General features: G+C 42.0%; 1 protein-coding gene across 1 annotated transcript in view; it reads left to right on the top strand.

Moving 5' to 3' along the window:
- Positions 1-10,737: 10,737 nt before the first annotated feature.
- Positions 10,738-20,057, top strand: part of KCNH8 (potassium voltage-gated channel subfamily H member 8) — a 446,972-nt gene continuing 437,652 nt past the window's right edge. Inside the window, exon 1 of the mRNA XM_049870926.1 lies at positions 10,738-10,875. Within this exon, the coding sequence (XP_049726883.1) occupies positions 10,800-10,875 (76 nt within the window). The 5' untranslated portion in view covers positions 10,738-10,799. The remainder of the gene's footprint in view (positions 10,876-20,057) is intronic.

Here is a 20,057-nt window from a genome sequence, read left to right as displayed (position 1 = left end):
CTGTTTCCTGTCTCTCTATGGATTCCTGCAGCCTGTTAAATTTATCATTATGCACTTGCATAACCTTCTTAAGTTCCTCTATTGCTTTGTCTGTGTGTTCCTTGGCTTGTTCTACATTTTGCCTGATTACCTTCCTGATCCTGAAGAGCTCTTATATTAATCTTTTGGTAATTCCAAGAAATTATCTTCATCTGGAAGGTTTCTTGATTCTTTGTTTTGGGCACTTGCTGAAGCCATCATTGTCTCTTTATGCAATTCGATATTGACTACTGTCTTCAAGCCATCAGTTAGGCTATTATATATAGTTTTTTTTTATTTTATGTTTGCATACTGTGTCCTAGCTTCTTGTTTTTGTTTTGTTTTGATATGCCCAAATAGGCTGGTCACGTGAGCTAACTTGATTATTGGGCCTTTGAAGCTCTCACATCCTGTCATCAGATGGTTAAAGCTGTTAATAGATGTATAAGCCCAGGAGTCCATTTAATTTTCTTGTATGGATTCAGCTGAGGTGTTCAGCTATTTGCTCAGCAAGTGTGTGGTGCAGGCTCTCACCTACATTCCTAGATGGGCAAGGGTGATTGGAGTAGGCACAGGTATCTGACTGTAGTAGGGGGTAATGTGCTGAGCAAGGCAGGGGGCTGACACCTGCTCGTCTAGGAGGAAAGTGTGTCCTTGATCCCTAGAGTGTGTAGGTGGGTCAGTTTTGCCGCCAGACTGTGGGCACCCAATGCTGTTGGCTTTAAGAACTGGGAGGCACCACTTATTTTTGGATACCTGTCACAGGTGGCTAGGTAGCGCAGGCAGAGCCATCAGTCCTCAGGCTCCTGAAATGGTTAGGTGAGGACCCTGCTTAATGGGCAGAGCAGTATCAAATGTCACAAATCTGCCATTCCACCTTGTAGCTGATACAATTGAAAACAGGTTTCAGGTATATACCCTGTTGTACTCTGCTAATGAGGGCTCTATGATGCTGAAATAGGCCCACACAGGTCCATGCAGGGATGAAAGGCATTCAAAGTCCTTGGACCCCTTATGCCTGTGCCTAGGCAAAGGGGCTTTGCCTGCCCTGAGTTCCCGGCTTAGGGGACCTGGCAGATTATTTTTTCCTGTTTGTTAATTTGTTCCTACTCCAAAGCTGGAAGAATGACTCAAGATGCACAACGGGTCCTACTTCTGGCCCAGGTGATACAGCAGTCACTGAAGCCAGTTTGGGACCCAGTGCAGAACAGGTAGGGGGAAGGTAAATGGGAGAGAGGTTCTTCCCACAGGGGGCGTTTTTTGATCAGCATGGTAGGTTAGACGCATGCACTTTCTTTTGCCAATTGAGCACCATTTTTTGCTAGTTCTGGAGGGTTGAGCAGACTCTCTGCTGCTTGGTCTCTCCTGATGTGGAAAACGCCTCATTTCACGCCAACCAATCTGGCCTGCAGCGTGCCAGTTCCCACCAGGTCATGCCTGGCAACTCCTCACTGCTTCTCGACCATCTCTCCCTCCTCCTGCCACTTAGTTCGATTCCTCAACTTTGCCTTTGATGTTTAGGTCCCCTAGATTGTCATATAATCAATTCTCTTGTTTTTTTTTTTTTGAGGGGGGGTGTCTTTGTTGTAAGAGAGACACTTTGTTATAAGAGGAAGCGTTTGATTACTCTGCTATCTTGGCCCCACCTCCAGGTCTAAAATTCTTGTTGGCAGAAAACATTTAAGAATATATATATATATTTTTTGTATGTTTATTTTATAACCTGAGACTCTGCCAAACTCTTCTATTAGTTTCAGTAGTTTTCTGGAGGATTCCTTAGGGTTTTCTGTGTATATAATCATGTCATCTGCAAATAGTGATAACTTTACTTCTTCCTTGCCAATCCGGATACCTTTTATTTCTTTGTCTAGCCTAATTGCCCTGGCTAAGACTTCCAACACGATGTTGAATAAGAGCGGTGATAAAGGGCATCCTTGTCTGGTTCCCGTTCTCAAGGGGAATGCTTTCAGGTTCTCTCCATTTAGAGTGATATTGGCTGTTGGCTTTGCATAGATGCCCTTTATTATGTTGAGGAATTTTCCTTCAATTCCTATTTTGGTAAGAGTCTTTATCATGAATGGGTGTTGGACTTTGTCAAATGCCTTTTCTGCATCAATTGATAAGATCATGTGGTTTTTGTCTTTTGTTTTATTTATGTGATGGATTACATTAATGGTTTTTCTGATATTAAACCAGCCTTGCATACCTGGTATAAATCCCACTTGATCAGGGTGAATTATTTTTTTGATGTGTTGTTGGATTCTATTGACTAGAATTTTGTTGAGGATTTTTGCATCAATGTTCATGAGGGATATAGGTCTATAATTTTCTTTTTTTGTAATGTCTTTACCTGGTTTTGGTATCAGGGAGATGGTGGCTTCATAGAATGAGTTGGGTAGTATTCCGTCATTTTCTATGCTTTGGAATACCTTTAGTAGTAGTGGTGTTAACTCTTCTCTGAAAGTTTGGTAGAACTCTGCAGTGAAGCCGTCCGGGCCAGGGCTTTTTTTTGTTGGGAGTTTTTTGATTACCGTTTCAATCTCTTTTTTTGTTATGGGTCTATTTAGTTGTTCTACTTCTGAATGTGTCAGTTTAGGTAGGTAGAGTTTTTCCAGGAATTCATCCATTTCTTCTAGGTTTTCAAATTTGTTAGAGTACAATTTTTCATAATAATCTGAAATGATTCTTTTAATTTCATTTGGTTCTGTTGTGATGTGGTCCTTCTCATTTCTTATTCGGGTTATTTGCTTCCTTTCCTGTATTTCTTTAGTCAGTCTAGCCAATGGTTTATCAATTTTGTTAATTTTTTCAAAGAACCAGCTTTTGGCTTTGTTAATTCTTTCAATTGTTTTTCTGTTCTCTAATTCATTTAGTTCAGCTCTAATTTTTATTATTTGTTTTCTTCTGGTGCCTGATGGATTCTTTTGTTGCTCACTTTCTATTTGTTCAAGTTGTAGGGACAGTTCTCTGATTTTGGCTCTTTCTTCTTTTTGTATGTGTGCATTTATCGATATAAATTGGCCTCTGAGCACTGCTTTTGCTGTGTCTCAGAGGTTTTGATAGGAAGTATTTTCATTCTCGTTGCTTTCTATGAATTTCCTTATTCCCTCCTTGATGTCTTCTATAACCCAGTCTTTTTTCAGGAGGGTATTGTTCATTTTCCAAGTATTTGATTTCTTTTCCCTAGTTTTTCTGTTATTGATCTCTAGTTTTATTGCCTTGTGGTCTGAGAAGATGCTTTGTAATATTTCGATGTTTTGGACTCTGCAAAGATTTGTTTTATGACCTAATATGTGGTCTATTCTAGAGAATGTTCCATGTGCGCTAGAAAAAAAAGTATATTTTGCAGCAGTTGGGTGGAGAGTTCTGTATAAGTCAATGAGGTCAAGTTGGTTGATTGTTGTAATTAGATCTTCCGTGTCTCTGTTGAGCTTCTCTTCCTGGATGTCCTGTCCTTCTCCGAAAGTGGTGTGTTGAAGTCTCCTACTATAATTGTGGAGGTATGTATCTCGCTTTTCAATTCTGTTAAAATTTGATTTATGTATCTTGCAGCTCTGTCATTGGGTGCATAAATATTTAATATGGTTATGTCTTCCTGATCAATTGTCCCTTTTATCATTATATAGTGTCCTTCTTTATCCTTTGTGGTGGATTTAAGTCTAAAGTCTATTTTGTCAGAAATTAATATTGCTACTCCTCTTCTTTTTTGCTTATTGTTTGCTTGATATACTTTTTTCCATCCTTTTTTTTTTTTGAGTTTTAGTTTGTTTGTGTCTCTAAGTCTAAGGTGTGTCTCTTATAGGCAGCATATAGATGGATCGTGTTTCTTTATCCAGTCTGTGACTCTCTGTCTCTTTATTGGTGCATTTAGTCCATTTACATTCAGGGTAATTATAGATAAATAAGTTTTTAGTGCTGTCATTTTGATGCCTTTTTATGTGTGTTGTTGACAATTTCATTTTTCCACATACTTTTTTGTGCTGAGGCGTTTTTCTTAGTAAATTGTGAGATCCTCATTTTCATAGTGCTTGACTTTATTTTAGTTGAGTCGTTACGTTTTTCTTGGTTTTTATCTTGAGTTATAGAGTTGTTATACCTTTTTGTGGTTACCTTATTATTTACCCCTATTTTTCTAAGTAAAAACCTAACTTGTATTGTTCTATATCGCCTTGTATCACTCTCCATATGGCAGTTCAATGCCTCCTGTATTTAGTCCCTCTTTTTGATTATTGTGATCTTTTACCTATTGACTTCTATGATTCCCTGTTATGTGTATTTTTTTTTTAATTAATCTTAATTTGTTTGTTTTTGTGATTTCCCTATTTGAGTTGATATCAGGACGTTCTGTTTTGTGACCTTGTGTTGTGCTGATATCTGATATTATTGGTTCTCTGACCAAACAATATCCTTTAGTATTTCTTTTAGCTTTGGTTTGGTTTTTGCAAATTCTCTAAACTTGTGTTTGTCTGTAAATATCTTAATTACGCCTTCATATTTCAGAGAGAGTTTTGCTGGATATATGATCCTTGGCTGGCAGTTTTTCTCCTTCAGTGTTCCGTATATGTCGTCCCATTCCCTTCTTGCCTGCATGGTTTCTGCTGAGTAGTCAGAACATATTCTTATTGATTCTCCCTTGAAGGAAACCTTTCTTTTCTCCCTGGCTGCTTTTAAAATTTTCTGTTTATCTTTGGTTTTGGCAAGTTTGATGATAATATGTCTTGGTGTTTTTCTTTTTGGATCAGTCTTAAATGGGGTTCGATGAGCATCTTGGATAGATATCCTTTCGTCTTTCATGATGTCAGGGAAGTTTTCTGTCAGGAGTTCTTCAACTATTTTCTCTGTGTTTTCTGTCCCCCCTCCCTGTTCTGGGACTCCAATCACCTGCAGGTTATCCTTCTTGATAGAGTCCCACATAATTCTTAGGGTTTCTTCATTTTTTTTAATTCTTTTATCTGATTTTTTTTCAGCTATGTTGATGTTGATTCCCTGGTCCTCCAGATGTCCCAGTCTGCATTCTAATTGTTCGAGTCTGCTCCTCTGACTTCCTAGTGCGTTGTCTACTTCTGTAATTTTATTGTTAATCTTTTGGATTTCTACATGTTGTCTCTCTATGGATTCTTGCAACTTATTAATTTTTCCAGTATGTTCTTGAATAATCTTTTTGAGTTCTTCAACAGTTTTATCAGTGTGTTCCTTGGCTTTCTCTGCAGTTTGCCTTATTTCATTTGTGATATCATTAAGCATTCTGTAAATTAGTTTTTTATATTCTGTATCTGACAATTCCAAGATTGTATCTTCATTTGGGAAAGATTTTGATTCTTTTGTTTGGGGGGTTGTAGAAGCTGTCATGGTCTGCTTCTTTAAGTGGTTTGATATGGATTGTTGTCTCCGAGCCATCACTGTGAAACTAGTTTTTCCAGAAAATCCGCTAAAAAAAAATGCAGTCAGATCCCTATCAGAGTTCTCCCTCTGGCTCAGGCTATTCAGATGTTAATGAAGCCGCCTGGGGAGGGTGGGGGAGGGAACAGAGAGATAGGAGAGTAGCACCTCAGAATATAGCCAGAGTTGCTTGTCTTGCTTGGAATGACTATTATATCTGAGATTCCCACGGGGCGCGTCGCCTATGTGTGCTGGCTGTGTGGAGATTGCCCTCGGGGGGTCTGGCCCGCTGGAGTCACGGTCAGATCCTCCGCTTCCAGCCCCACGCCCAGCGTCAAGGTTCCCCTACTGGGACGGTGCACTCTCGACTCCAAAATCAGTTGCTGCCTCCCGGGGACTTCTCGTCCCTCCAGCCGCGTGGCCGTGCCGCCTCCGCGAACTAGTTCGGCCTCCTCCCCGGGTTAGTTCAGATGGGTGGAGCAGCTCTCCGTGCTTGTGCCGTGACCAAGTGTCCCAGCTGGGACGCTGTTCTCCCCGCTCCAATACCAGTCGCTGCCTCCCGGAGACTTCTCCTACCGGCTGAGTCCCACGCTGCCCGCGTGACCCGGCTGGTCCCCTTCCTGGGGTTAGTTCAGGGGGGTGGAGCAACTGTCCGTGTTTATGCCGTACCTGCGTCCAGTCTAAATCCCTGCGGGACGGTTCCCCGGCTCGGACGCTGCTCTTTCTGCTCCAAGACCATTCACTGCCTCCCGGGGACTTCTCCTACCGGCTGTGTCCCATGCCGCCCGCGGCACCGGCTGGTCCCCCTCCCGGGGTTAGTTCAGGGGGGTGGGGCAGCTCTCTGCTTGTGCCGTACCTGACTGGTACGCTGGCTCCAGGCTCTGGAAACAATCGCTGCTTCCCCGTATTAGTTTGTTCTCCGTCTCTAAATCTGTGTTTGTTGTTCAGGGTTCGTAGATTGTTATGTATGTGATCGATTCACTTGTTTTTCCATGTCTTTGTTCTTAAGAATATTTTTGAAGACTACAGTCAGATACGTGTACATCAGTGAGGTATTTACCGCTGCTTGTGCCATGAGTCAGAATGGACAGCAACATGTTTGGTTTTTTTTGTTTTTTTGTGCCATGGTATTGGTTGAATGCTATGATTAGAAAATGGGCATGATGAAGCTTAACTATCTAGTAGATATGGAAGTTTCTGAACTCCTGTTCAGTCTCATCCAGACTGAGAAGATAGCATCAGGCATTGGGGGAAGAATCAACATTAACAAAAACAACACTAAGAATAACAATTGCCATTCATACCTGCCTGATAGTTCTCAAGTGATTTTAATGTGTATTTTCTCACATGTGTCTCACATTTTACCTATAAATAATTATCAACATGAGCCCAAATCATTAATCCATAAATTCAAAACTCATATTGAAATATATAGACTGGGTGAAAAAAAAAAAGATTTTGACCAAATTTTGGAATTCTATTGTAACCCTTTTTGAAACTTGAAATAGTGAAAAATTGATATGAAGATTTTTTAACACTTGGTCCAAAATTTTTTTGTTGTTGTTGTTCGTTGACAGGGTGGACTTATGTTCCCTCCCCTCGAATCTGGGCTCTGTGTCTACTTTTGTTTTGGCAGTTTCTGGACTGGGCTTTATGAAGCTGGCAGCTCCTACTTCTATTTCTTGGGACACTCACTCTTGAAACCAAGACACCATGCTGTGAAGAAGCCCAAGTAGTTCATGGAGAGAGCCACATGAAGACCTGAAGCCCCAAGGCCCCAGTATTGGACTAAGCTTCCAGCTGACACCCCGCACCAAATTGCTATCCATGTGAGTTAGCCATCTTGGGACTGTATCCTTCAGTCCAGGTTAAGCTTACTCAGAAATCAATTGCCCCCACTAGGTCCCGCCCATATTGCAGATCTGTGAGCTATAAAAATATTGTTGTTGTTTTAATAGATCATGGGGTAGTTTGTTACCCAGCAATAAATAATAGGAAAGAGTAAAGACAAATGTTACTTAAAATGCAGTACCATAAACCAGTGAACTTTGCCTAGTTTGATTTTACCTAGAGAGACCTTCCACAGTATATATTAATGGATGCTTTGATTCAAGTTCTTACCGCTTAGAGTAAAAAAAAATGATCTCCTCTGTAAACATGAATCTTTTTATATGGGCCTCTGTTTTATGGTATTTACTGTGTTGTATATTGTATGGTTGTCTTGGGGAAACCCTGGTTGCATAGTGGTTAAGTGCTACGGCTGCTAACCAGAGGGTCGGCAGTTCAAATCCGCCAGGTGCTCCTTGGAAACTCTATGGGGCAGTTCTACTCTGTCCTATAAGGTCGCTATGAGTCGGAATCGACTCAACAGCACTGGGTTTTTTTTTTTTTTTTTTGCATGGTTATCTTGTATTCTTGCAGTGTTGTCCTGAGGTCATAGAAAAAGGCCATATCTCTGTAGGGGGCGAGGGGTCTATAACAAAATGGGTTAAGGTTCTTTTCTGTCAATTGCTGGAAGCAAGTGGATTCTTAAAGGAAAAAGATTTGTGGCTCGTGAGAGTGAAAATTCCTGACTCTCATGCTGTCCCTTTCTTGACTCTTGATTTCAGGGTGATGCCTAAACCAAAACAAAACCCACTGCTGTGAGTTGATTCCAGTGACCCCTAGGATTTCCAAGGCTGTGAATCTCAAGGGAAGTAGACTACCACATCTTTCTCCCAGAGTGGCTGGTAATTGGGAGCTGCTGATCTTTGGATTAGCAGTCAATCACTTTAACCACTGGGCCACCAGGGCTCCTTCAAATACGCCTAAGGGGACTTAGTATGCTTAAGCTCTCACTCAGTTTATGTTTTAATGTTGCAGCTTGGACTCATTTATGCCACCAACACTTAGAAGGAGAATTAGGTCCCTGATTGAGCCAGGCTTGGAGGGACCTTAGACCCAAAACCAGAGTAGTGATGGCAGTTGTCATTCAGGACAATTTCTCTAAGAGGGAAAGGATCTAAGACTATAGACCAGTAGAATCCAGGGGTTGATCTTGAATTTAGGGCAAGGATCTTGTCATGCCTAGAAGTCTCTGTCACATAGTAGGTGATGGAGAGGCGCCTAAGACATTGAGTGATAAATGCCATAAAATCCTGGCTTTCGCTTTTGAGTTGCCATTTTCTTTCAAGTGTTACTTGCTTCTTGCAAGTAATTTCAAGCATTTGACAACACTGAGCAGGCTGATATGGAAACAGTTTTCACATACACAGTTACAGTGTAAATTTTATGAACCTGAATCGTGGCTTACAACTAACATATTCCACGCTGAACTTCATGTCATTTCAAGGGAGGCGTTTCTCCTGCTTTTGCATTGACAAAGGCACCCAGGGCTTCTTGGACACGATGCGCCACCCAAGCATAATCAGGGGCTTCCCCATCTTTCTCTTTCCCCAGCTGCGCCCGCAGTTGCGCTCGGCGTGCCGCATAGGGGACACCACTAGCAAGACCGTGGCTTCCACAAAGTGCAGCTGGTTGGGGCAGGGGTGGTGGTTGAGGAGGGCGGAGACTGCCCAGTGGCTAAGTGTAGGGTGGTGACCTCTGGAATGGCCGCCCCGCACCGCCCACTCGGGAATCCCCTCCCCTCCCGGGCGCGCCCCCGCCTCGCTTGCCACGCGCCGCAGCCGGATCTTGTTGAATTTCAACACAAAGGGAATCCTCAGCCGCAGGAAGTGCATCACGAGAAAGGGGAACCGGGGGCGGGGAGAAGGGGGGATGCCTCCCTCCCTCCATACGGCCCCGCCCTCCCCGGCCCCGGCCATCTGTGACGAAACCAGAAGGGTCCCCCCTTCTCTCCTCCAGCGGGCAGAATTCAAACAAAGCTCCCACCTCCACCAACAGTAGTCGGGAGCGGGACGCCCCCTCGGCCACACCCGAGGTCCCGGCAGGCGGGGATCCGAGCTGCCCCTCGCTGCGGCTCAGACACCTGTTCACTTTTCCCCTCCTCTTCTTCCGGGTGCACCTGCACCTGGGCTTTCATTTGTTTTTCTGACCCTGGGCTCTCAACTTTCCTTCCACACCTGCCTCCTTTGCAGGGTTCTCTGTAGGACCCTGGCAAGTCTACACGATCCTCCGGGTGTCCTCGTCCAGTCCCTGCCAGGCTGCACCCCAGGCACCGGCGAGGTTTTCCCTGGCAGAGCCGGGGACGAGCGGGAGTCCCCGCGTAAGCCAGGGGGAGGCGGGCAGGGAGAAACCACTTTCTTTTTCCGAGACACCTGCCTTTTCATGGACCTGGCCAGGTGTTCTACCTGGAGGTAACAGTCTTGGGGGGAGCCTCGCCATTGAAGAGATTTGTGTTGAAGCTGTCTTTGCAAGGCAACCTTGTTTTTACTTATATGTGTTTTGCAAATCAATAAAAATATTAAACTTTTCTAGAAATTCTTTATTCACATTTCATCGGAAAGTGGGAAATCATCAGTTGTCCATAGAAAAGGCTATTATTGTTCTTTAGTTTGGGATGGCGTGGGGGAGGCCAATGGTAATTTGGGGAGGGGACTTCATCACCCCTTATTTGGCGCCCAGGTGGCAGAGGTGGAAAACCTTGGCTTTTGGGGCCAGTTTTCTGGCTGACAGGCCAGGGTGACTGGGGTGGGGGTTGCACAACTAACTCCGGGCTGCCCAGCTCCTATCTCGGGACTCGCAATGACAGGTACCTGGAAGGGGGCCGCCTCCCCCCGGCAGCCTCTGCTCCCTCGGACGCCACTGGGGGACCTCCCCCTCTCCCAAGTTCAAAGCCGAGGCCGAGTACCTGCCCCGACCTGTCTCCTCCTCTTCCCCAGCACCACACCCACGGCACTCGGGGCTCCCCGGGAAAGGGACCGAGCTGGAACAAAGGGGTCTTTGTTCCCTGGCGCCTGGGGGGTGGGAGTCGCGCTCGCTAGCTCGAGTGCGTTTCCTGGAGACTAGGAGGCTCAGCGCCTTCGGGCCTCGCCCAGCTCCCAGCGCCGTCCTCCGCGACCCCAGAGCCTTAGGTCAGGGCGCGGCACTCCGGGCCACCGTTGGCTCTTCCCGGGCGGGCCAAGTGGGGGGCGAGGCACCGCACGGCGGCGCCCGGCGGGGGCGAAGGGGGTTTGGCCGCAGGCGGCGGTGGAGGGGGCGGGGAGCGAGCCTGCGCGGGTTTGAGCCCGGACGTGCGGGGAGGGCTCGGCGAGCGCTCGCGGGGCTGCTCCTGCCTGAGCGGCGGCGGCTGGAGCGCGCTCCCTCTCTCCTTCCATCCTCCCCCTTCCCTGGATCGGCCCCGTCACCACCCCGGGCCCCCTCCCCTGCCGTCATCACGCTCCCCTGCTCCCTTCTTGGCACTTTCCTCTTGAACCCTCCTTCCGGACAAACTTTGATGGAGAATTTCACACGACGCTGGAAAAATGCCGGTTATGAAAGGATTACTGGCCCCCCAGAACACCTTCCTTGACACCATCGCCACCCGTTTTGACGGAACACGTAAGTCTCGCACTTAGACGAGTTGCATGACATTTTTGGAGAATGAATGTTCTCCTCTATATTACTTTTGCTTCCCTTCCCACCGGAGTGAATTTTCCTTCTGTTCTTGCCTAGGTGTCTTTTGTGAGGAGAAATTTTCTTTTTCCTCTCGCGGTTTTGGTAGTATTAACATTTTGGATTGGTGTAGCTCTCTGTCTTGAATTATATTTGTAAGGGCTGGAAACACAGCCTGAAGAAAGACTGACGCCCGTGTTCACTGTGGGATTTATATTTTGACACCTCTTTAGGGAGTCGGTTGTAATTTTATGAAGTGGAAATGGGTAATTGTCCGTCTCAGTGTATTGACGTCCTATCCTTCTAGAGTTTTAAGGCTTCCTAGATTATAGGTACCGTTCCTGGGAGTTTGAAATGTTCGAATACAATCCCCTCTCATCTCCCAGGAGGTCTTTCTCATAAGCATGATTGCCCATCTGAGTTTAACAGAAAGGCAGACCAGAATCAGGATGGCTATGTGTCAGCTTTCTGTAGAATCCCAAGTGTTGTTTGTCAGAACCTTGATTCCTGCTTTTGAGCTAGATTAGCATACCTCTTAGTCCTGATATTAGCCTAACACCTGAGGAGAGACTGACTGTTGGGGAAGGCGGAGGTGTACATGATAAGAGTGGTCATAAGAGAAAAGTTCCCTCGTTATTATTATTATTTTTGAGGACAAAGATTATTGGGCATTTACCTCATTTAGCTACAGCTTAAAAAATAGATACGGTGTTGTGTGGATGCTTGGAGCTTGTTCGAAATCATCTGCAAATTGTTCCCCTTTCAGGACCATGGTCAGGTCTCCGACCCTTTTCAGGTTTCTCAAGCTATTTGAGTCTGGTTTTCTTCCCAGCTGGCTGTAACCCTGTTTTTTTTACTCCCATCCCCAACAAATGCTCTCAGTCGTTTCACTGTGATTATCCACACCTTCCTCTGTGCTTCTCTTTTTGCTATGTTTCCTTTTTGTGCTTGTTACAGAAGACACCTGGAGACTCATTTATCGTAGAGGTTTTCTCAGTGGTTCAAGTATCATTATTTTTACTGTTAATTATTTCTTGGAGCTGATAAGAGAGAGGGCATCTAATTCCGTTTGCAACCCAGTAGGCTAGATTACTACTAGTAGTGGGAAACATGCCCTGGACTTTATCCTTAGGGAGTAGTTGGAAAAGTTTACATAAGAGAGAAATAAAGGATTTACTTTGGTTTTGTTTAATTTTAATTTTTTTTTTTTAATTTCCAGGCTGTGGCACAGTGATTTAGAGCTAATCAATAGGTCAGCAGTTCAAATCCTCCGGCTGCTCCTTGGAAATCCTGTGGGGGCAGTTCTGCTCTGTCCTATAGGGATCCTATGAGTTGGATTCCACTTGACTGCAACGGGTTTGGTTTTTTGGTTTTAGCCTAATTGTGGCACTTGGTATGGAAAATCGGTCAACTCTTCCAGTGTTTTTGTCTTTAGCTTTAGTCATCATCTCTGTTTGTAGTTTCTAAGTGTGTCAGACTGTGTGAGTGAGGTGTAATACTATTTATTATGTTTTATCATCTTTAGAAAATAAGAAAAAATATTGTAAGAAAACCTCAAGTTCCTGAAACTATTACCACCACCACGACCACCACACTCAATCACCACTGCTGTCTTTAACCACACATGATTGTAGGTACTATCATTTGTTACCTGAGGAACTAATCAGTTTCCTGTGGATGTTTGATCTTGAAGTTACACATTGAAAACCAAATGGTTTTGAACACTGACCCTGAATGCTTCTGTTGAAATTTAGTTATTTGGAAGATAGTAGTTGCTGATCTCATTGTCATTTAAAGTTGAATGGAGTGTAGTCAATCCTCCCAATGTCCCAACACGGCTGGGGTCTTACTGCAGAAATATACCTAGAGGGCAATTGCTAATGAGATGGGCTTTAAGTCCTCAGTGTGAGGATACCTTAGCCTTGACTCTCTCTGTGACATAAGCAGGAGGACATGCAGAGACAGATGAGTGTACTAGAGGATATCCCCTTTTCTGCTTTAGCAACACATTAATGTTAATGTAATGGAAACTTTGACATTTTAAAACCTTATTTGGGAAGACTGTCCTCACACACCAACATACAGAGTAGAAGCATTCAGGGTCAGTGTTCAAAACCATTTGGTTTTCAATGTGTAAATTCGAGATCAAACATCCACCAGAAACTGATTAGTTTCTCAGGAACAAATAGTAGTACCTACAATCATGCATGGTTAAAGACAGCAGTGGTGGTCGAGTGTAGTGGTCGTGGTGGTGGTAAGACTTGCAGGAACTTGACATTTAGAATAATAAACTGAAACACTATTTGAGAGCACGCTTGATCTCTGCTCCATTGGGTTTGGGGGAATTCCTGGAGGAAACTAGTTTGTATGAAATCTGACAATCAGTGAAGCTAATTTGAAAATGAGTAACACAATGGTTGATTTTGGCATAGATTTTATTGACAATATTTAATGACTATTCCTTCCCCTCAAAAAAACACTCAGTGAAAGAGGGTCGTGTTTTCCCATTCTGTTTATTTTGGAATTGCAGGATGCCCTGAATTATCTGAAACTTAAAACAAAAAACAAACAAACAAAAAAAAACTTTAAGTTTTAGCCAGAGGTTTTTCTGTATCTAGAGTTATGGACATTCCATTTTGCCAACTAAATATTTAGTTTATTTTATCATGCCACTTTAACTATGTGGATGCAATTTTATTTTGTACAGTTGCTATCTGTGAAATTCTTTTGATCATCCTTCTTTCTCTTGATTTTTTTTATAGCAGTCTTTTGTTGTATTGTGCAAAATAAAACTATTGGCAAATTTTAAATATGTAAAATTGCCCCACTCAAGTAAAAACTGCACTGCAAAGTGAATAATGTTATTATACTCAGTGTATAATGTGTTGATTTAGTACATTTTCTGCTTTATTTATTAGCTATATTACACAGCCATGCTAGTTTCTTATTTTTGACAATTTTGATGAAACAAAGTATGAGAACAAACAATAACCCTGGCAAACAACCTCGCTAACTTTATATTCGGTATGTATTATTAACCTTACTAATTTAATATTGGTATGGAAAGTAACAAAACAACTTAAAACGTCATCTAAAACTCTTCCCCAGGAAAAATAAATAAATGTGACAATAAAAATATATGACACAAAGTCCTATAACATCAGTTCAGGTGTTATCACAGGGGAACATAAAAGAACTTAATAGTATGTTTTATCTCCTAGTGACAACTTTATTGTTTTACATGATGGGACATTTTTTTCTTTCAATATTTAAGAAGTGAGCTCTTTTTCAGGAATGAAAGACAATTCTAGATCACTGATTAAAAATAGTTTTTTTTTCTGATGCACAGTATAATTTGAAAACATATTGGAAAATGTAGTTTTATGTTTAAAACTGCCACTGAAGTATATTTACATTTGAAATATGTTCTCTAAGTTTGTGTTTAATTGAAATGTAATGAGACTTAGAAAAAGTTAAACATTTCTAAATGTAAATGGGGAAAAGCAATTTCACATTTACATTTCTTAGTTGGAATACTCTAAGATATATGTATATATGGAAACCTTGGTGGCATAGTGGTTAAGTGCTACGGCTGGTAACCAAGGGGGTGGCAGTTCAAATCCGCCAGGTGATCCTTGGAAACTCTATGGGGCAGTTCTACTCTGTCCTATAGGGTCACTATGAGTTGGAATTGACTCGATGGCACTGGGTTTTATATATATATATATTTCAACATCTGCACCTGCATATAGTATACTCTTGCATAGTTTTTTTTTTACATGTTTAATGTATTTTTTAATTTTTTCACAGTAGACTTTTGCTTTAAGTTCATGAATATTAATTAATCTGGCCAAAGGGAATTTATAATAAGAGAACACATAAATACATATTTTAAATGATTTCTGAGTACAAATATTTGCCACAGGGTACACTTCTTGTCAATTGTTTATTTGAAGATATAAAACTTTCAGAGGGCAGTGCCCATTTTAAAGCATAATGGTGCATTAGCCTACATTTTCCAGCCATATCAGAATTCTTCCAGAATAGTTCTTCCCCTTTGGGGTTATCGTGAACAGTGTTAAGCTTTAAAAGAAGTTTGTAGCCCAGTGGACTTCATCAAGGGGATTCCAGTCAGATTATTGGGAGTATTCATGGTTTGAAAACTTGTAATGTTTGTATATTATTTGCATACACTTTGCATGCTCCTATTTAGCCTGTTCAAAATGGTTCCAGGAAATTTGTTAAAACTGAAATGCCTGCCTTACAGAGGGAATTCTCAATGGTTTGTCTTTTCATCATTACCCTTTTATCAAAGTACGTAGATACCATTAGAATCAGAGAGAGATGGGCACTGGAAGAAGGAGAAAGAATAAGGGGTGGGGGTGGGGGGCAATGGAGATCTTCCAAAGTCTTTACAGAGATGTAGCTTGGAGAATGTCATCAAAGACGTTTAGCCAATAAAAAAGAATGAGCTCCATTATGTATGTCTATGTATGTAAAAGTTTATTATATGCACACAGTCAAAGATGTATCTATCACTTCATACATATCCCCACAAATGGAAGTTTATAAATATATTTGTTTATATGCCACTAGTAGTCTCTGGTTAAGTGATATGGCTGCTAACCTAAAGGTCAGCAGTTCAAATCCTCCAGGCACTCCTTGGAAACTCTATGGGGCAGTTCTACTCTGTCCTATAGGGTCGCTATGAGTCGGAATCGACTCAGTGGCAATGGGTGTTGGGTTAGTAGTCTCTGTGGAGGGAGCGTCTTCCTTCACTTTTGGCGATGACATACAAGTGAAACTTGCTTTAAACTCCTCTTATACAATTAAACTAGTCAAGGATACTTTTAGTCATTCAAGCTTTAGATTCTCCATTCCGTGATATAGAAGCAATGTTGGAGAGATAGGAATATTTTCAAAAGACTAATCCCAGTCTCTTGGCAGGCCACTCCTTTCCAGATAAGGAAGGTTACATGGGTTCTGTGGGTCTGTTTGCAGGTACTTAGTCTCCGTTGGTTGGGGAACTAGCCCAAGAATCCGGTATCTGCAAAGAATGACACCCTAGGCAGGTTCTTGCACTCTAAGGTGACTGGGCTGTTTCCATCTTGCTAATCTTCTCGATTAGCCCCAGTTGCGGGCTCACTGTGTGGAGTATTTTGAAAGTGTATTTTCCACCTCTTTCTTCTTCCTCTAACCATGTTGAGGATTTAAGAAACTCTGTTATGTGCTTTTGCATTGAGTCGGCTGTGTTAAACTAAATTATATTCTTTATTTTAACTTTATTTCAAATTTTCTAAAAAAAAAAATAGGGAGAGAGAGAGAAGGGATTATTTATTCCATTCTCTTTACTGTGTATACAAATCCTTTGCCCTCCAAAGAACTTATTGCAGGGGCTGTCATAACTTCTCTGCAGTGTGCAAAGTGGCTTTCAAAGATTGCATTTATGTTCTTATCAGAGATGCATTTGTGATAAGTGAGATACACATATAATAAGAAAAGTTACTTTATATATAGTGTTTAAGAATGTAATCAGATAATTTTGTTTTGACATCATTATGTAGAGGAAAATGGATATCTAATATATTAAGAATGGAAATTATACCAGCAATATATTCTTTCTAGGCTCTGGCATTTGACATCATCTTTGAACAAAGGCCATGGCTTGAGATTTCTTCTGGTCAATGAGACTAGGAAAAACAAAAGCCTTTGCAGAAGCATATCGAGGGTCCTGAGGTACTAGTTTCTGGAGTATCCTAGACCCAATGTACATATGGGAGTAGTACAGTCCCTCAGAAGGAATCTCTACTTTGTTCATTCATTCATTCAATAACACTTAATGGCCATGGACTATATACAAAGCCTCTATGCTAAGATCTTTGTGATATAACAGGCTTGTCTTTACACTGTTGTACCTCAAAGGGCACAACAAAACGTATACACAAATTACCATAATACAGAGTGGAAAGGAGTTAGGTAATTCGGGAGGTGCAGACAAAGTGCAGTGCGTATTTGGATGAGGGGGGAATAATTTCTATGGGGGAATGATTTGGGAAGGCTTCATATACTATATGACTTTTGGATGGGAATGATTGGCTCATATGTAGGACAAAAACAATATTCTGTTTTTGCCTATTTGTGTAGGATCTGTCACTGAGGCTAAAAACGGGATCCTTTAGGGGCAATAACAAGTATTTCAAAGTAAGAGAAGGGGATAAGATGGAGGCAAGGGGGGAAATGAAAGGTAAATTAGGCTAGACGTGGTCTTTAAAGCAAGAATGAATGCTTTGTCATAATAAACCACTGGAAGTGATAGATCTGCATCTTGGTCAAAGTATGGTGCCATCTCTACCTGGTTTAAGGAGTGTTAACCTTTCTATATTCTATAGTCTGAAGCATAAAGCAGTAGAAATGTCAACCTTGAAACCTAAGGTGTTTCTTCTTACCATCTCTTCTAATAATGCTTTAAACTCAGGCAAGGGGTCCCATAGAATGCAGAGGAATGATGTGTTCATTTTCTTTGAAAAGTCTGCTTTGCCCGGGAAGCTAACTAACTTCCTCGTAGGAAAGAGAAAGATTGATTTCTCCCACATAGCTGAGTACTCTTCTCCTTCAGGGCTGTTCACCACTGTGCTTTACTATAGAATTATGCCTGTGGTGAAGAAAAAGAATTGAGGGTATGCTAGAATTCAGTCCCAGTGAGGTTGATTGGAGCAATGCCAACAGTAAAAGGTACAGAATTGCAACTGCTGCGAAGATAGTAGGATTCACCCTGGTGATGTATATTTGCTGATATAGTCTAAAATGCTAACTTTTTGGATTCATTTTGCTTCAGCAGAGTCTGAAAACAAAAAGGATGAGATTTCAATTTTACCTACAGCCTAGTTCATATTTAGCAACTGGTGCAATTGAAGAGCTTTCCCAGTAATTTAAACAGTCAAATATAGTTCTTGGCTTCTAAATTCCCTGGAAGATGTATTTTTCTTTCCTTTACAGTTCTTAATGCAACTATCTATCTCCTTTAAACCCTTCCAGATTCACATGTCCCCAAATGAACTGATAATATTCTCTAGCCTATGAAACCTATTTGTCTTCTTGTGTTTTCTGGCCCTATTATTTGCATCACCACCCACCCAATTCTCTAAGCTGGAAATCTGAGTCGGCCTTGACTGCCCACACATCTGACTGGTTAACACGTCTTTGAGATTTTATTTTAGAAATGCCCTAATTTGGCACATCATTTCCCTCCTCACTGCTTCGGCTTTAGTTTGGGTCCTGTTCCTTATCTTTGCAATTGCAACTTTACCCTAACTAGACCGCTGCAGCCATAGGTCCCTTCTCCCTCCCTCTCTCTCTTCAGGTCTACCTTGTTCCCAGAATGATTAAAAAAGCAGTCCCCATGCTGCTTAAAAGCAATTAACTATCCTGATTAAAGACACCCATTCACTCCCTGCTATCTCTTGGAGAATGTCCAAAGTCCTTAGTGTCATTTGACCCCAAGATGATTCTGCAGAATCTTTTCCAGCCACTGCCTCCCATGCTGCAAACATACTCTCTGGCCAATCACTCTAAATCGCCTGCTCATTCATGCCTTTGAGCCTCTGCCTTTCACTTGAAAAGCAAGATCCTTTAAGCTCCTTGAGACCCATCCTAAAGGTTACATTCTATCTCAGCTCCTTTTGTGAGGCTCCAAATAGAGTCAGGTGACATTTCCTCTATGCTTCTACATGACTTTGCCCATCCCTCTAATCAGCTCTTAGAATGTGCTGTAACTATGTGTTTTCATATTTCACCATTTGGCTCTGAACTCCTTGAAGCCCTGACTGTGTCTTCTTCATTTTGTATCTCCAGTGCTTAGACTCATGCTTGCCATAAAGTCTTTACTCAATACATGTTTCTTTGAATTAAAGAATTTCAAGCTCCTTAAAGGCCAGTGTCACAAATTGAATTATGTCCCCCCCCCAAAATGTGTGTATTGACTTGGTTAGGCCATGATTCCCAGCATTGTGTAGTTGTCCTCCATTTCGTGATTGTAATTTTATGTTAAAGAGGATTAGGGTGGAATTGTAACACCCTTGCCAAGTCACATCCCTGATCCAATGTAAAGGGAGTTTCCCTGGGGTGTGGCCTGTTCCACCTTTTATCTCTCAATAAATAAAAGGAAGGGAAAGCAAGCAGAGAGTTGGGGACCTCATACCACCAAGAAAGCAGCACCAGGAGCAGAGCGCATCCTTTGGACCGGGGTTCCCTGTGCCTGAGAAGCTCCTTGAGCCTTCCCCTGGAGATGACGCCCTGAATTTGGACTTTTAGCCTACTTCAGTGTGAGGAAATAAATTTCTCTTTGTTGAAGCCATCTACTTGTGGTATTTCTGTTATAGCAGCACTAGATGACTAAGACAGCCAGAGATGTCTTTAGTTCCCTTAGGTGGCAACTGGTGTTCCTTTTATTCAGTATATGTACTTACTTTTAGTTTTGAACAAAATTCTATACTGACTTTGTGCCCCTTACTTTCATATCATTTAAGAAATAATTTTTTATTAAACTCTAGCTATGATAGTGGCTATTTCAGGAGGTAACATGTGATCAAGAACCAATGGTACTGAAAGAAGTCCAAGCTGCACTGAAGGAACTGCAGAAAAACAAGGCTCTAGGAATTAACGGGATACCAACTGAGATGTTTCGGAAAACAGATGCAGCACTTGAAATGCTTACTTGTCTATGCTAAGAAATTTGGAAGACAGCTATCAGGCCAAACAACTAGAAGACATCCATATTTGTGCCCGTTCCAAAGAAAGGTGGTCAACAGAATGTGGAAATTATCGAACAATATCATTAATATCAGACACAAGTAAATTTCTGCTGAAGATCATTCAAAAGCAATTGTAGCAGTACATTGACAGGGGACTGCCAGAAATTCAAGCCAGATTCAGAAGAGTGAGTGGAGTGAGGGATATCATTGCTGATGTCAGATGGATTTTGGCTAAAAGCAGAGAATACCAGAAAGATATTTACCTGTGTGTTACTGACTATGCAAAGGCATTTGACTGTGTGGATCATGACAAATTATGGATAAGATTTTGAAGAATGAGTTTTAGAACACTTAATTGTGCTCATGAGGAACCTGTAC

Source organism: Elephas maximus, chromosome 27 (genome assembly GCF_024166365.1).
Source record: "Elephas maximus indicus isolate mEleMax1 chromosome 27, mEleMax1 primary haplotype, whole genome shotgun sequence".
NCBI lineage: Eukaryota > Metazoa > Chordata > Mammalia > Proboscidea > Elephantidae > Elephas > Elephas maximus.
Note: the sequence above shows the minus strand (reverse complement) of the source record. Positions and strands in the feature narration are given on the sequence as shown.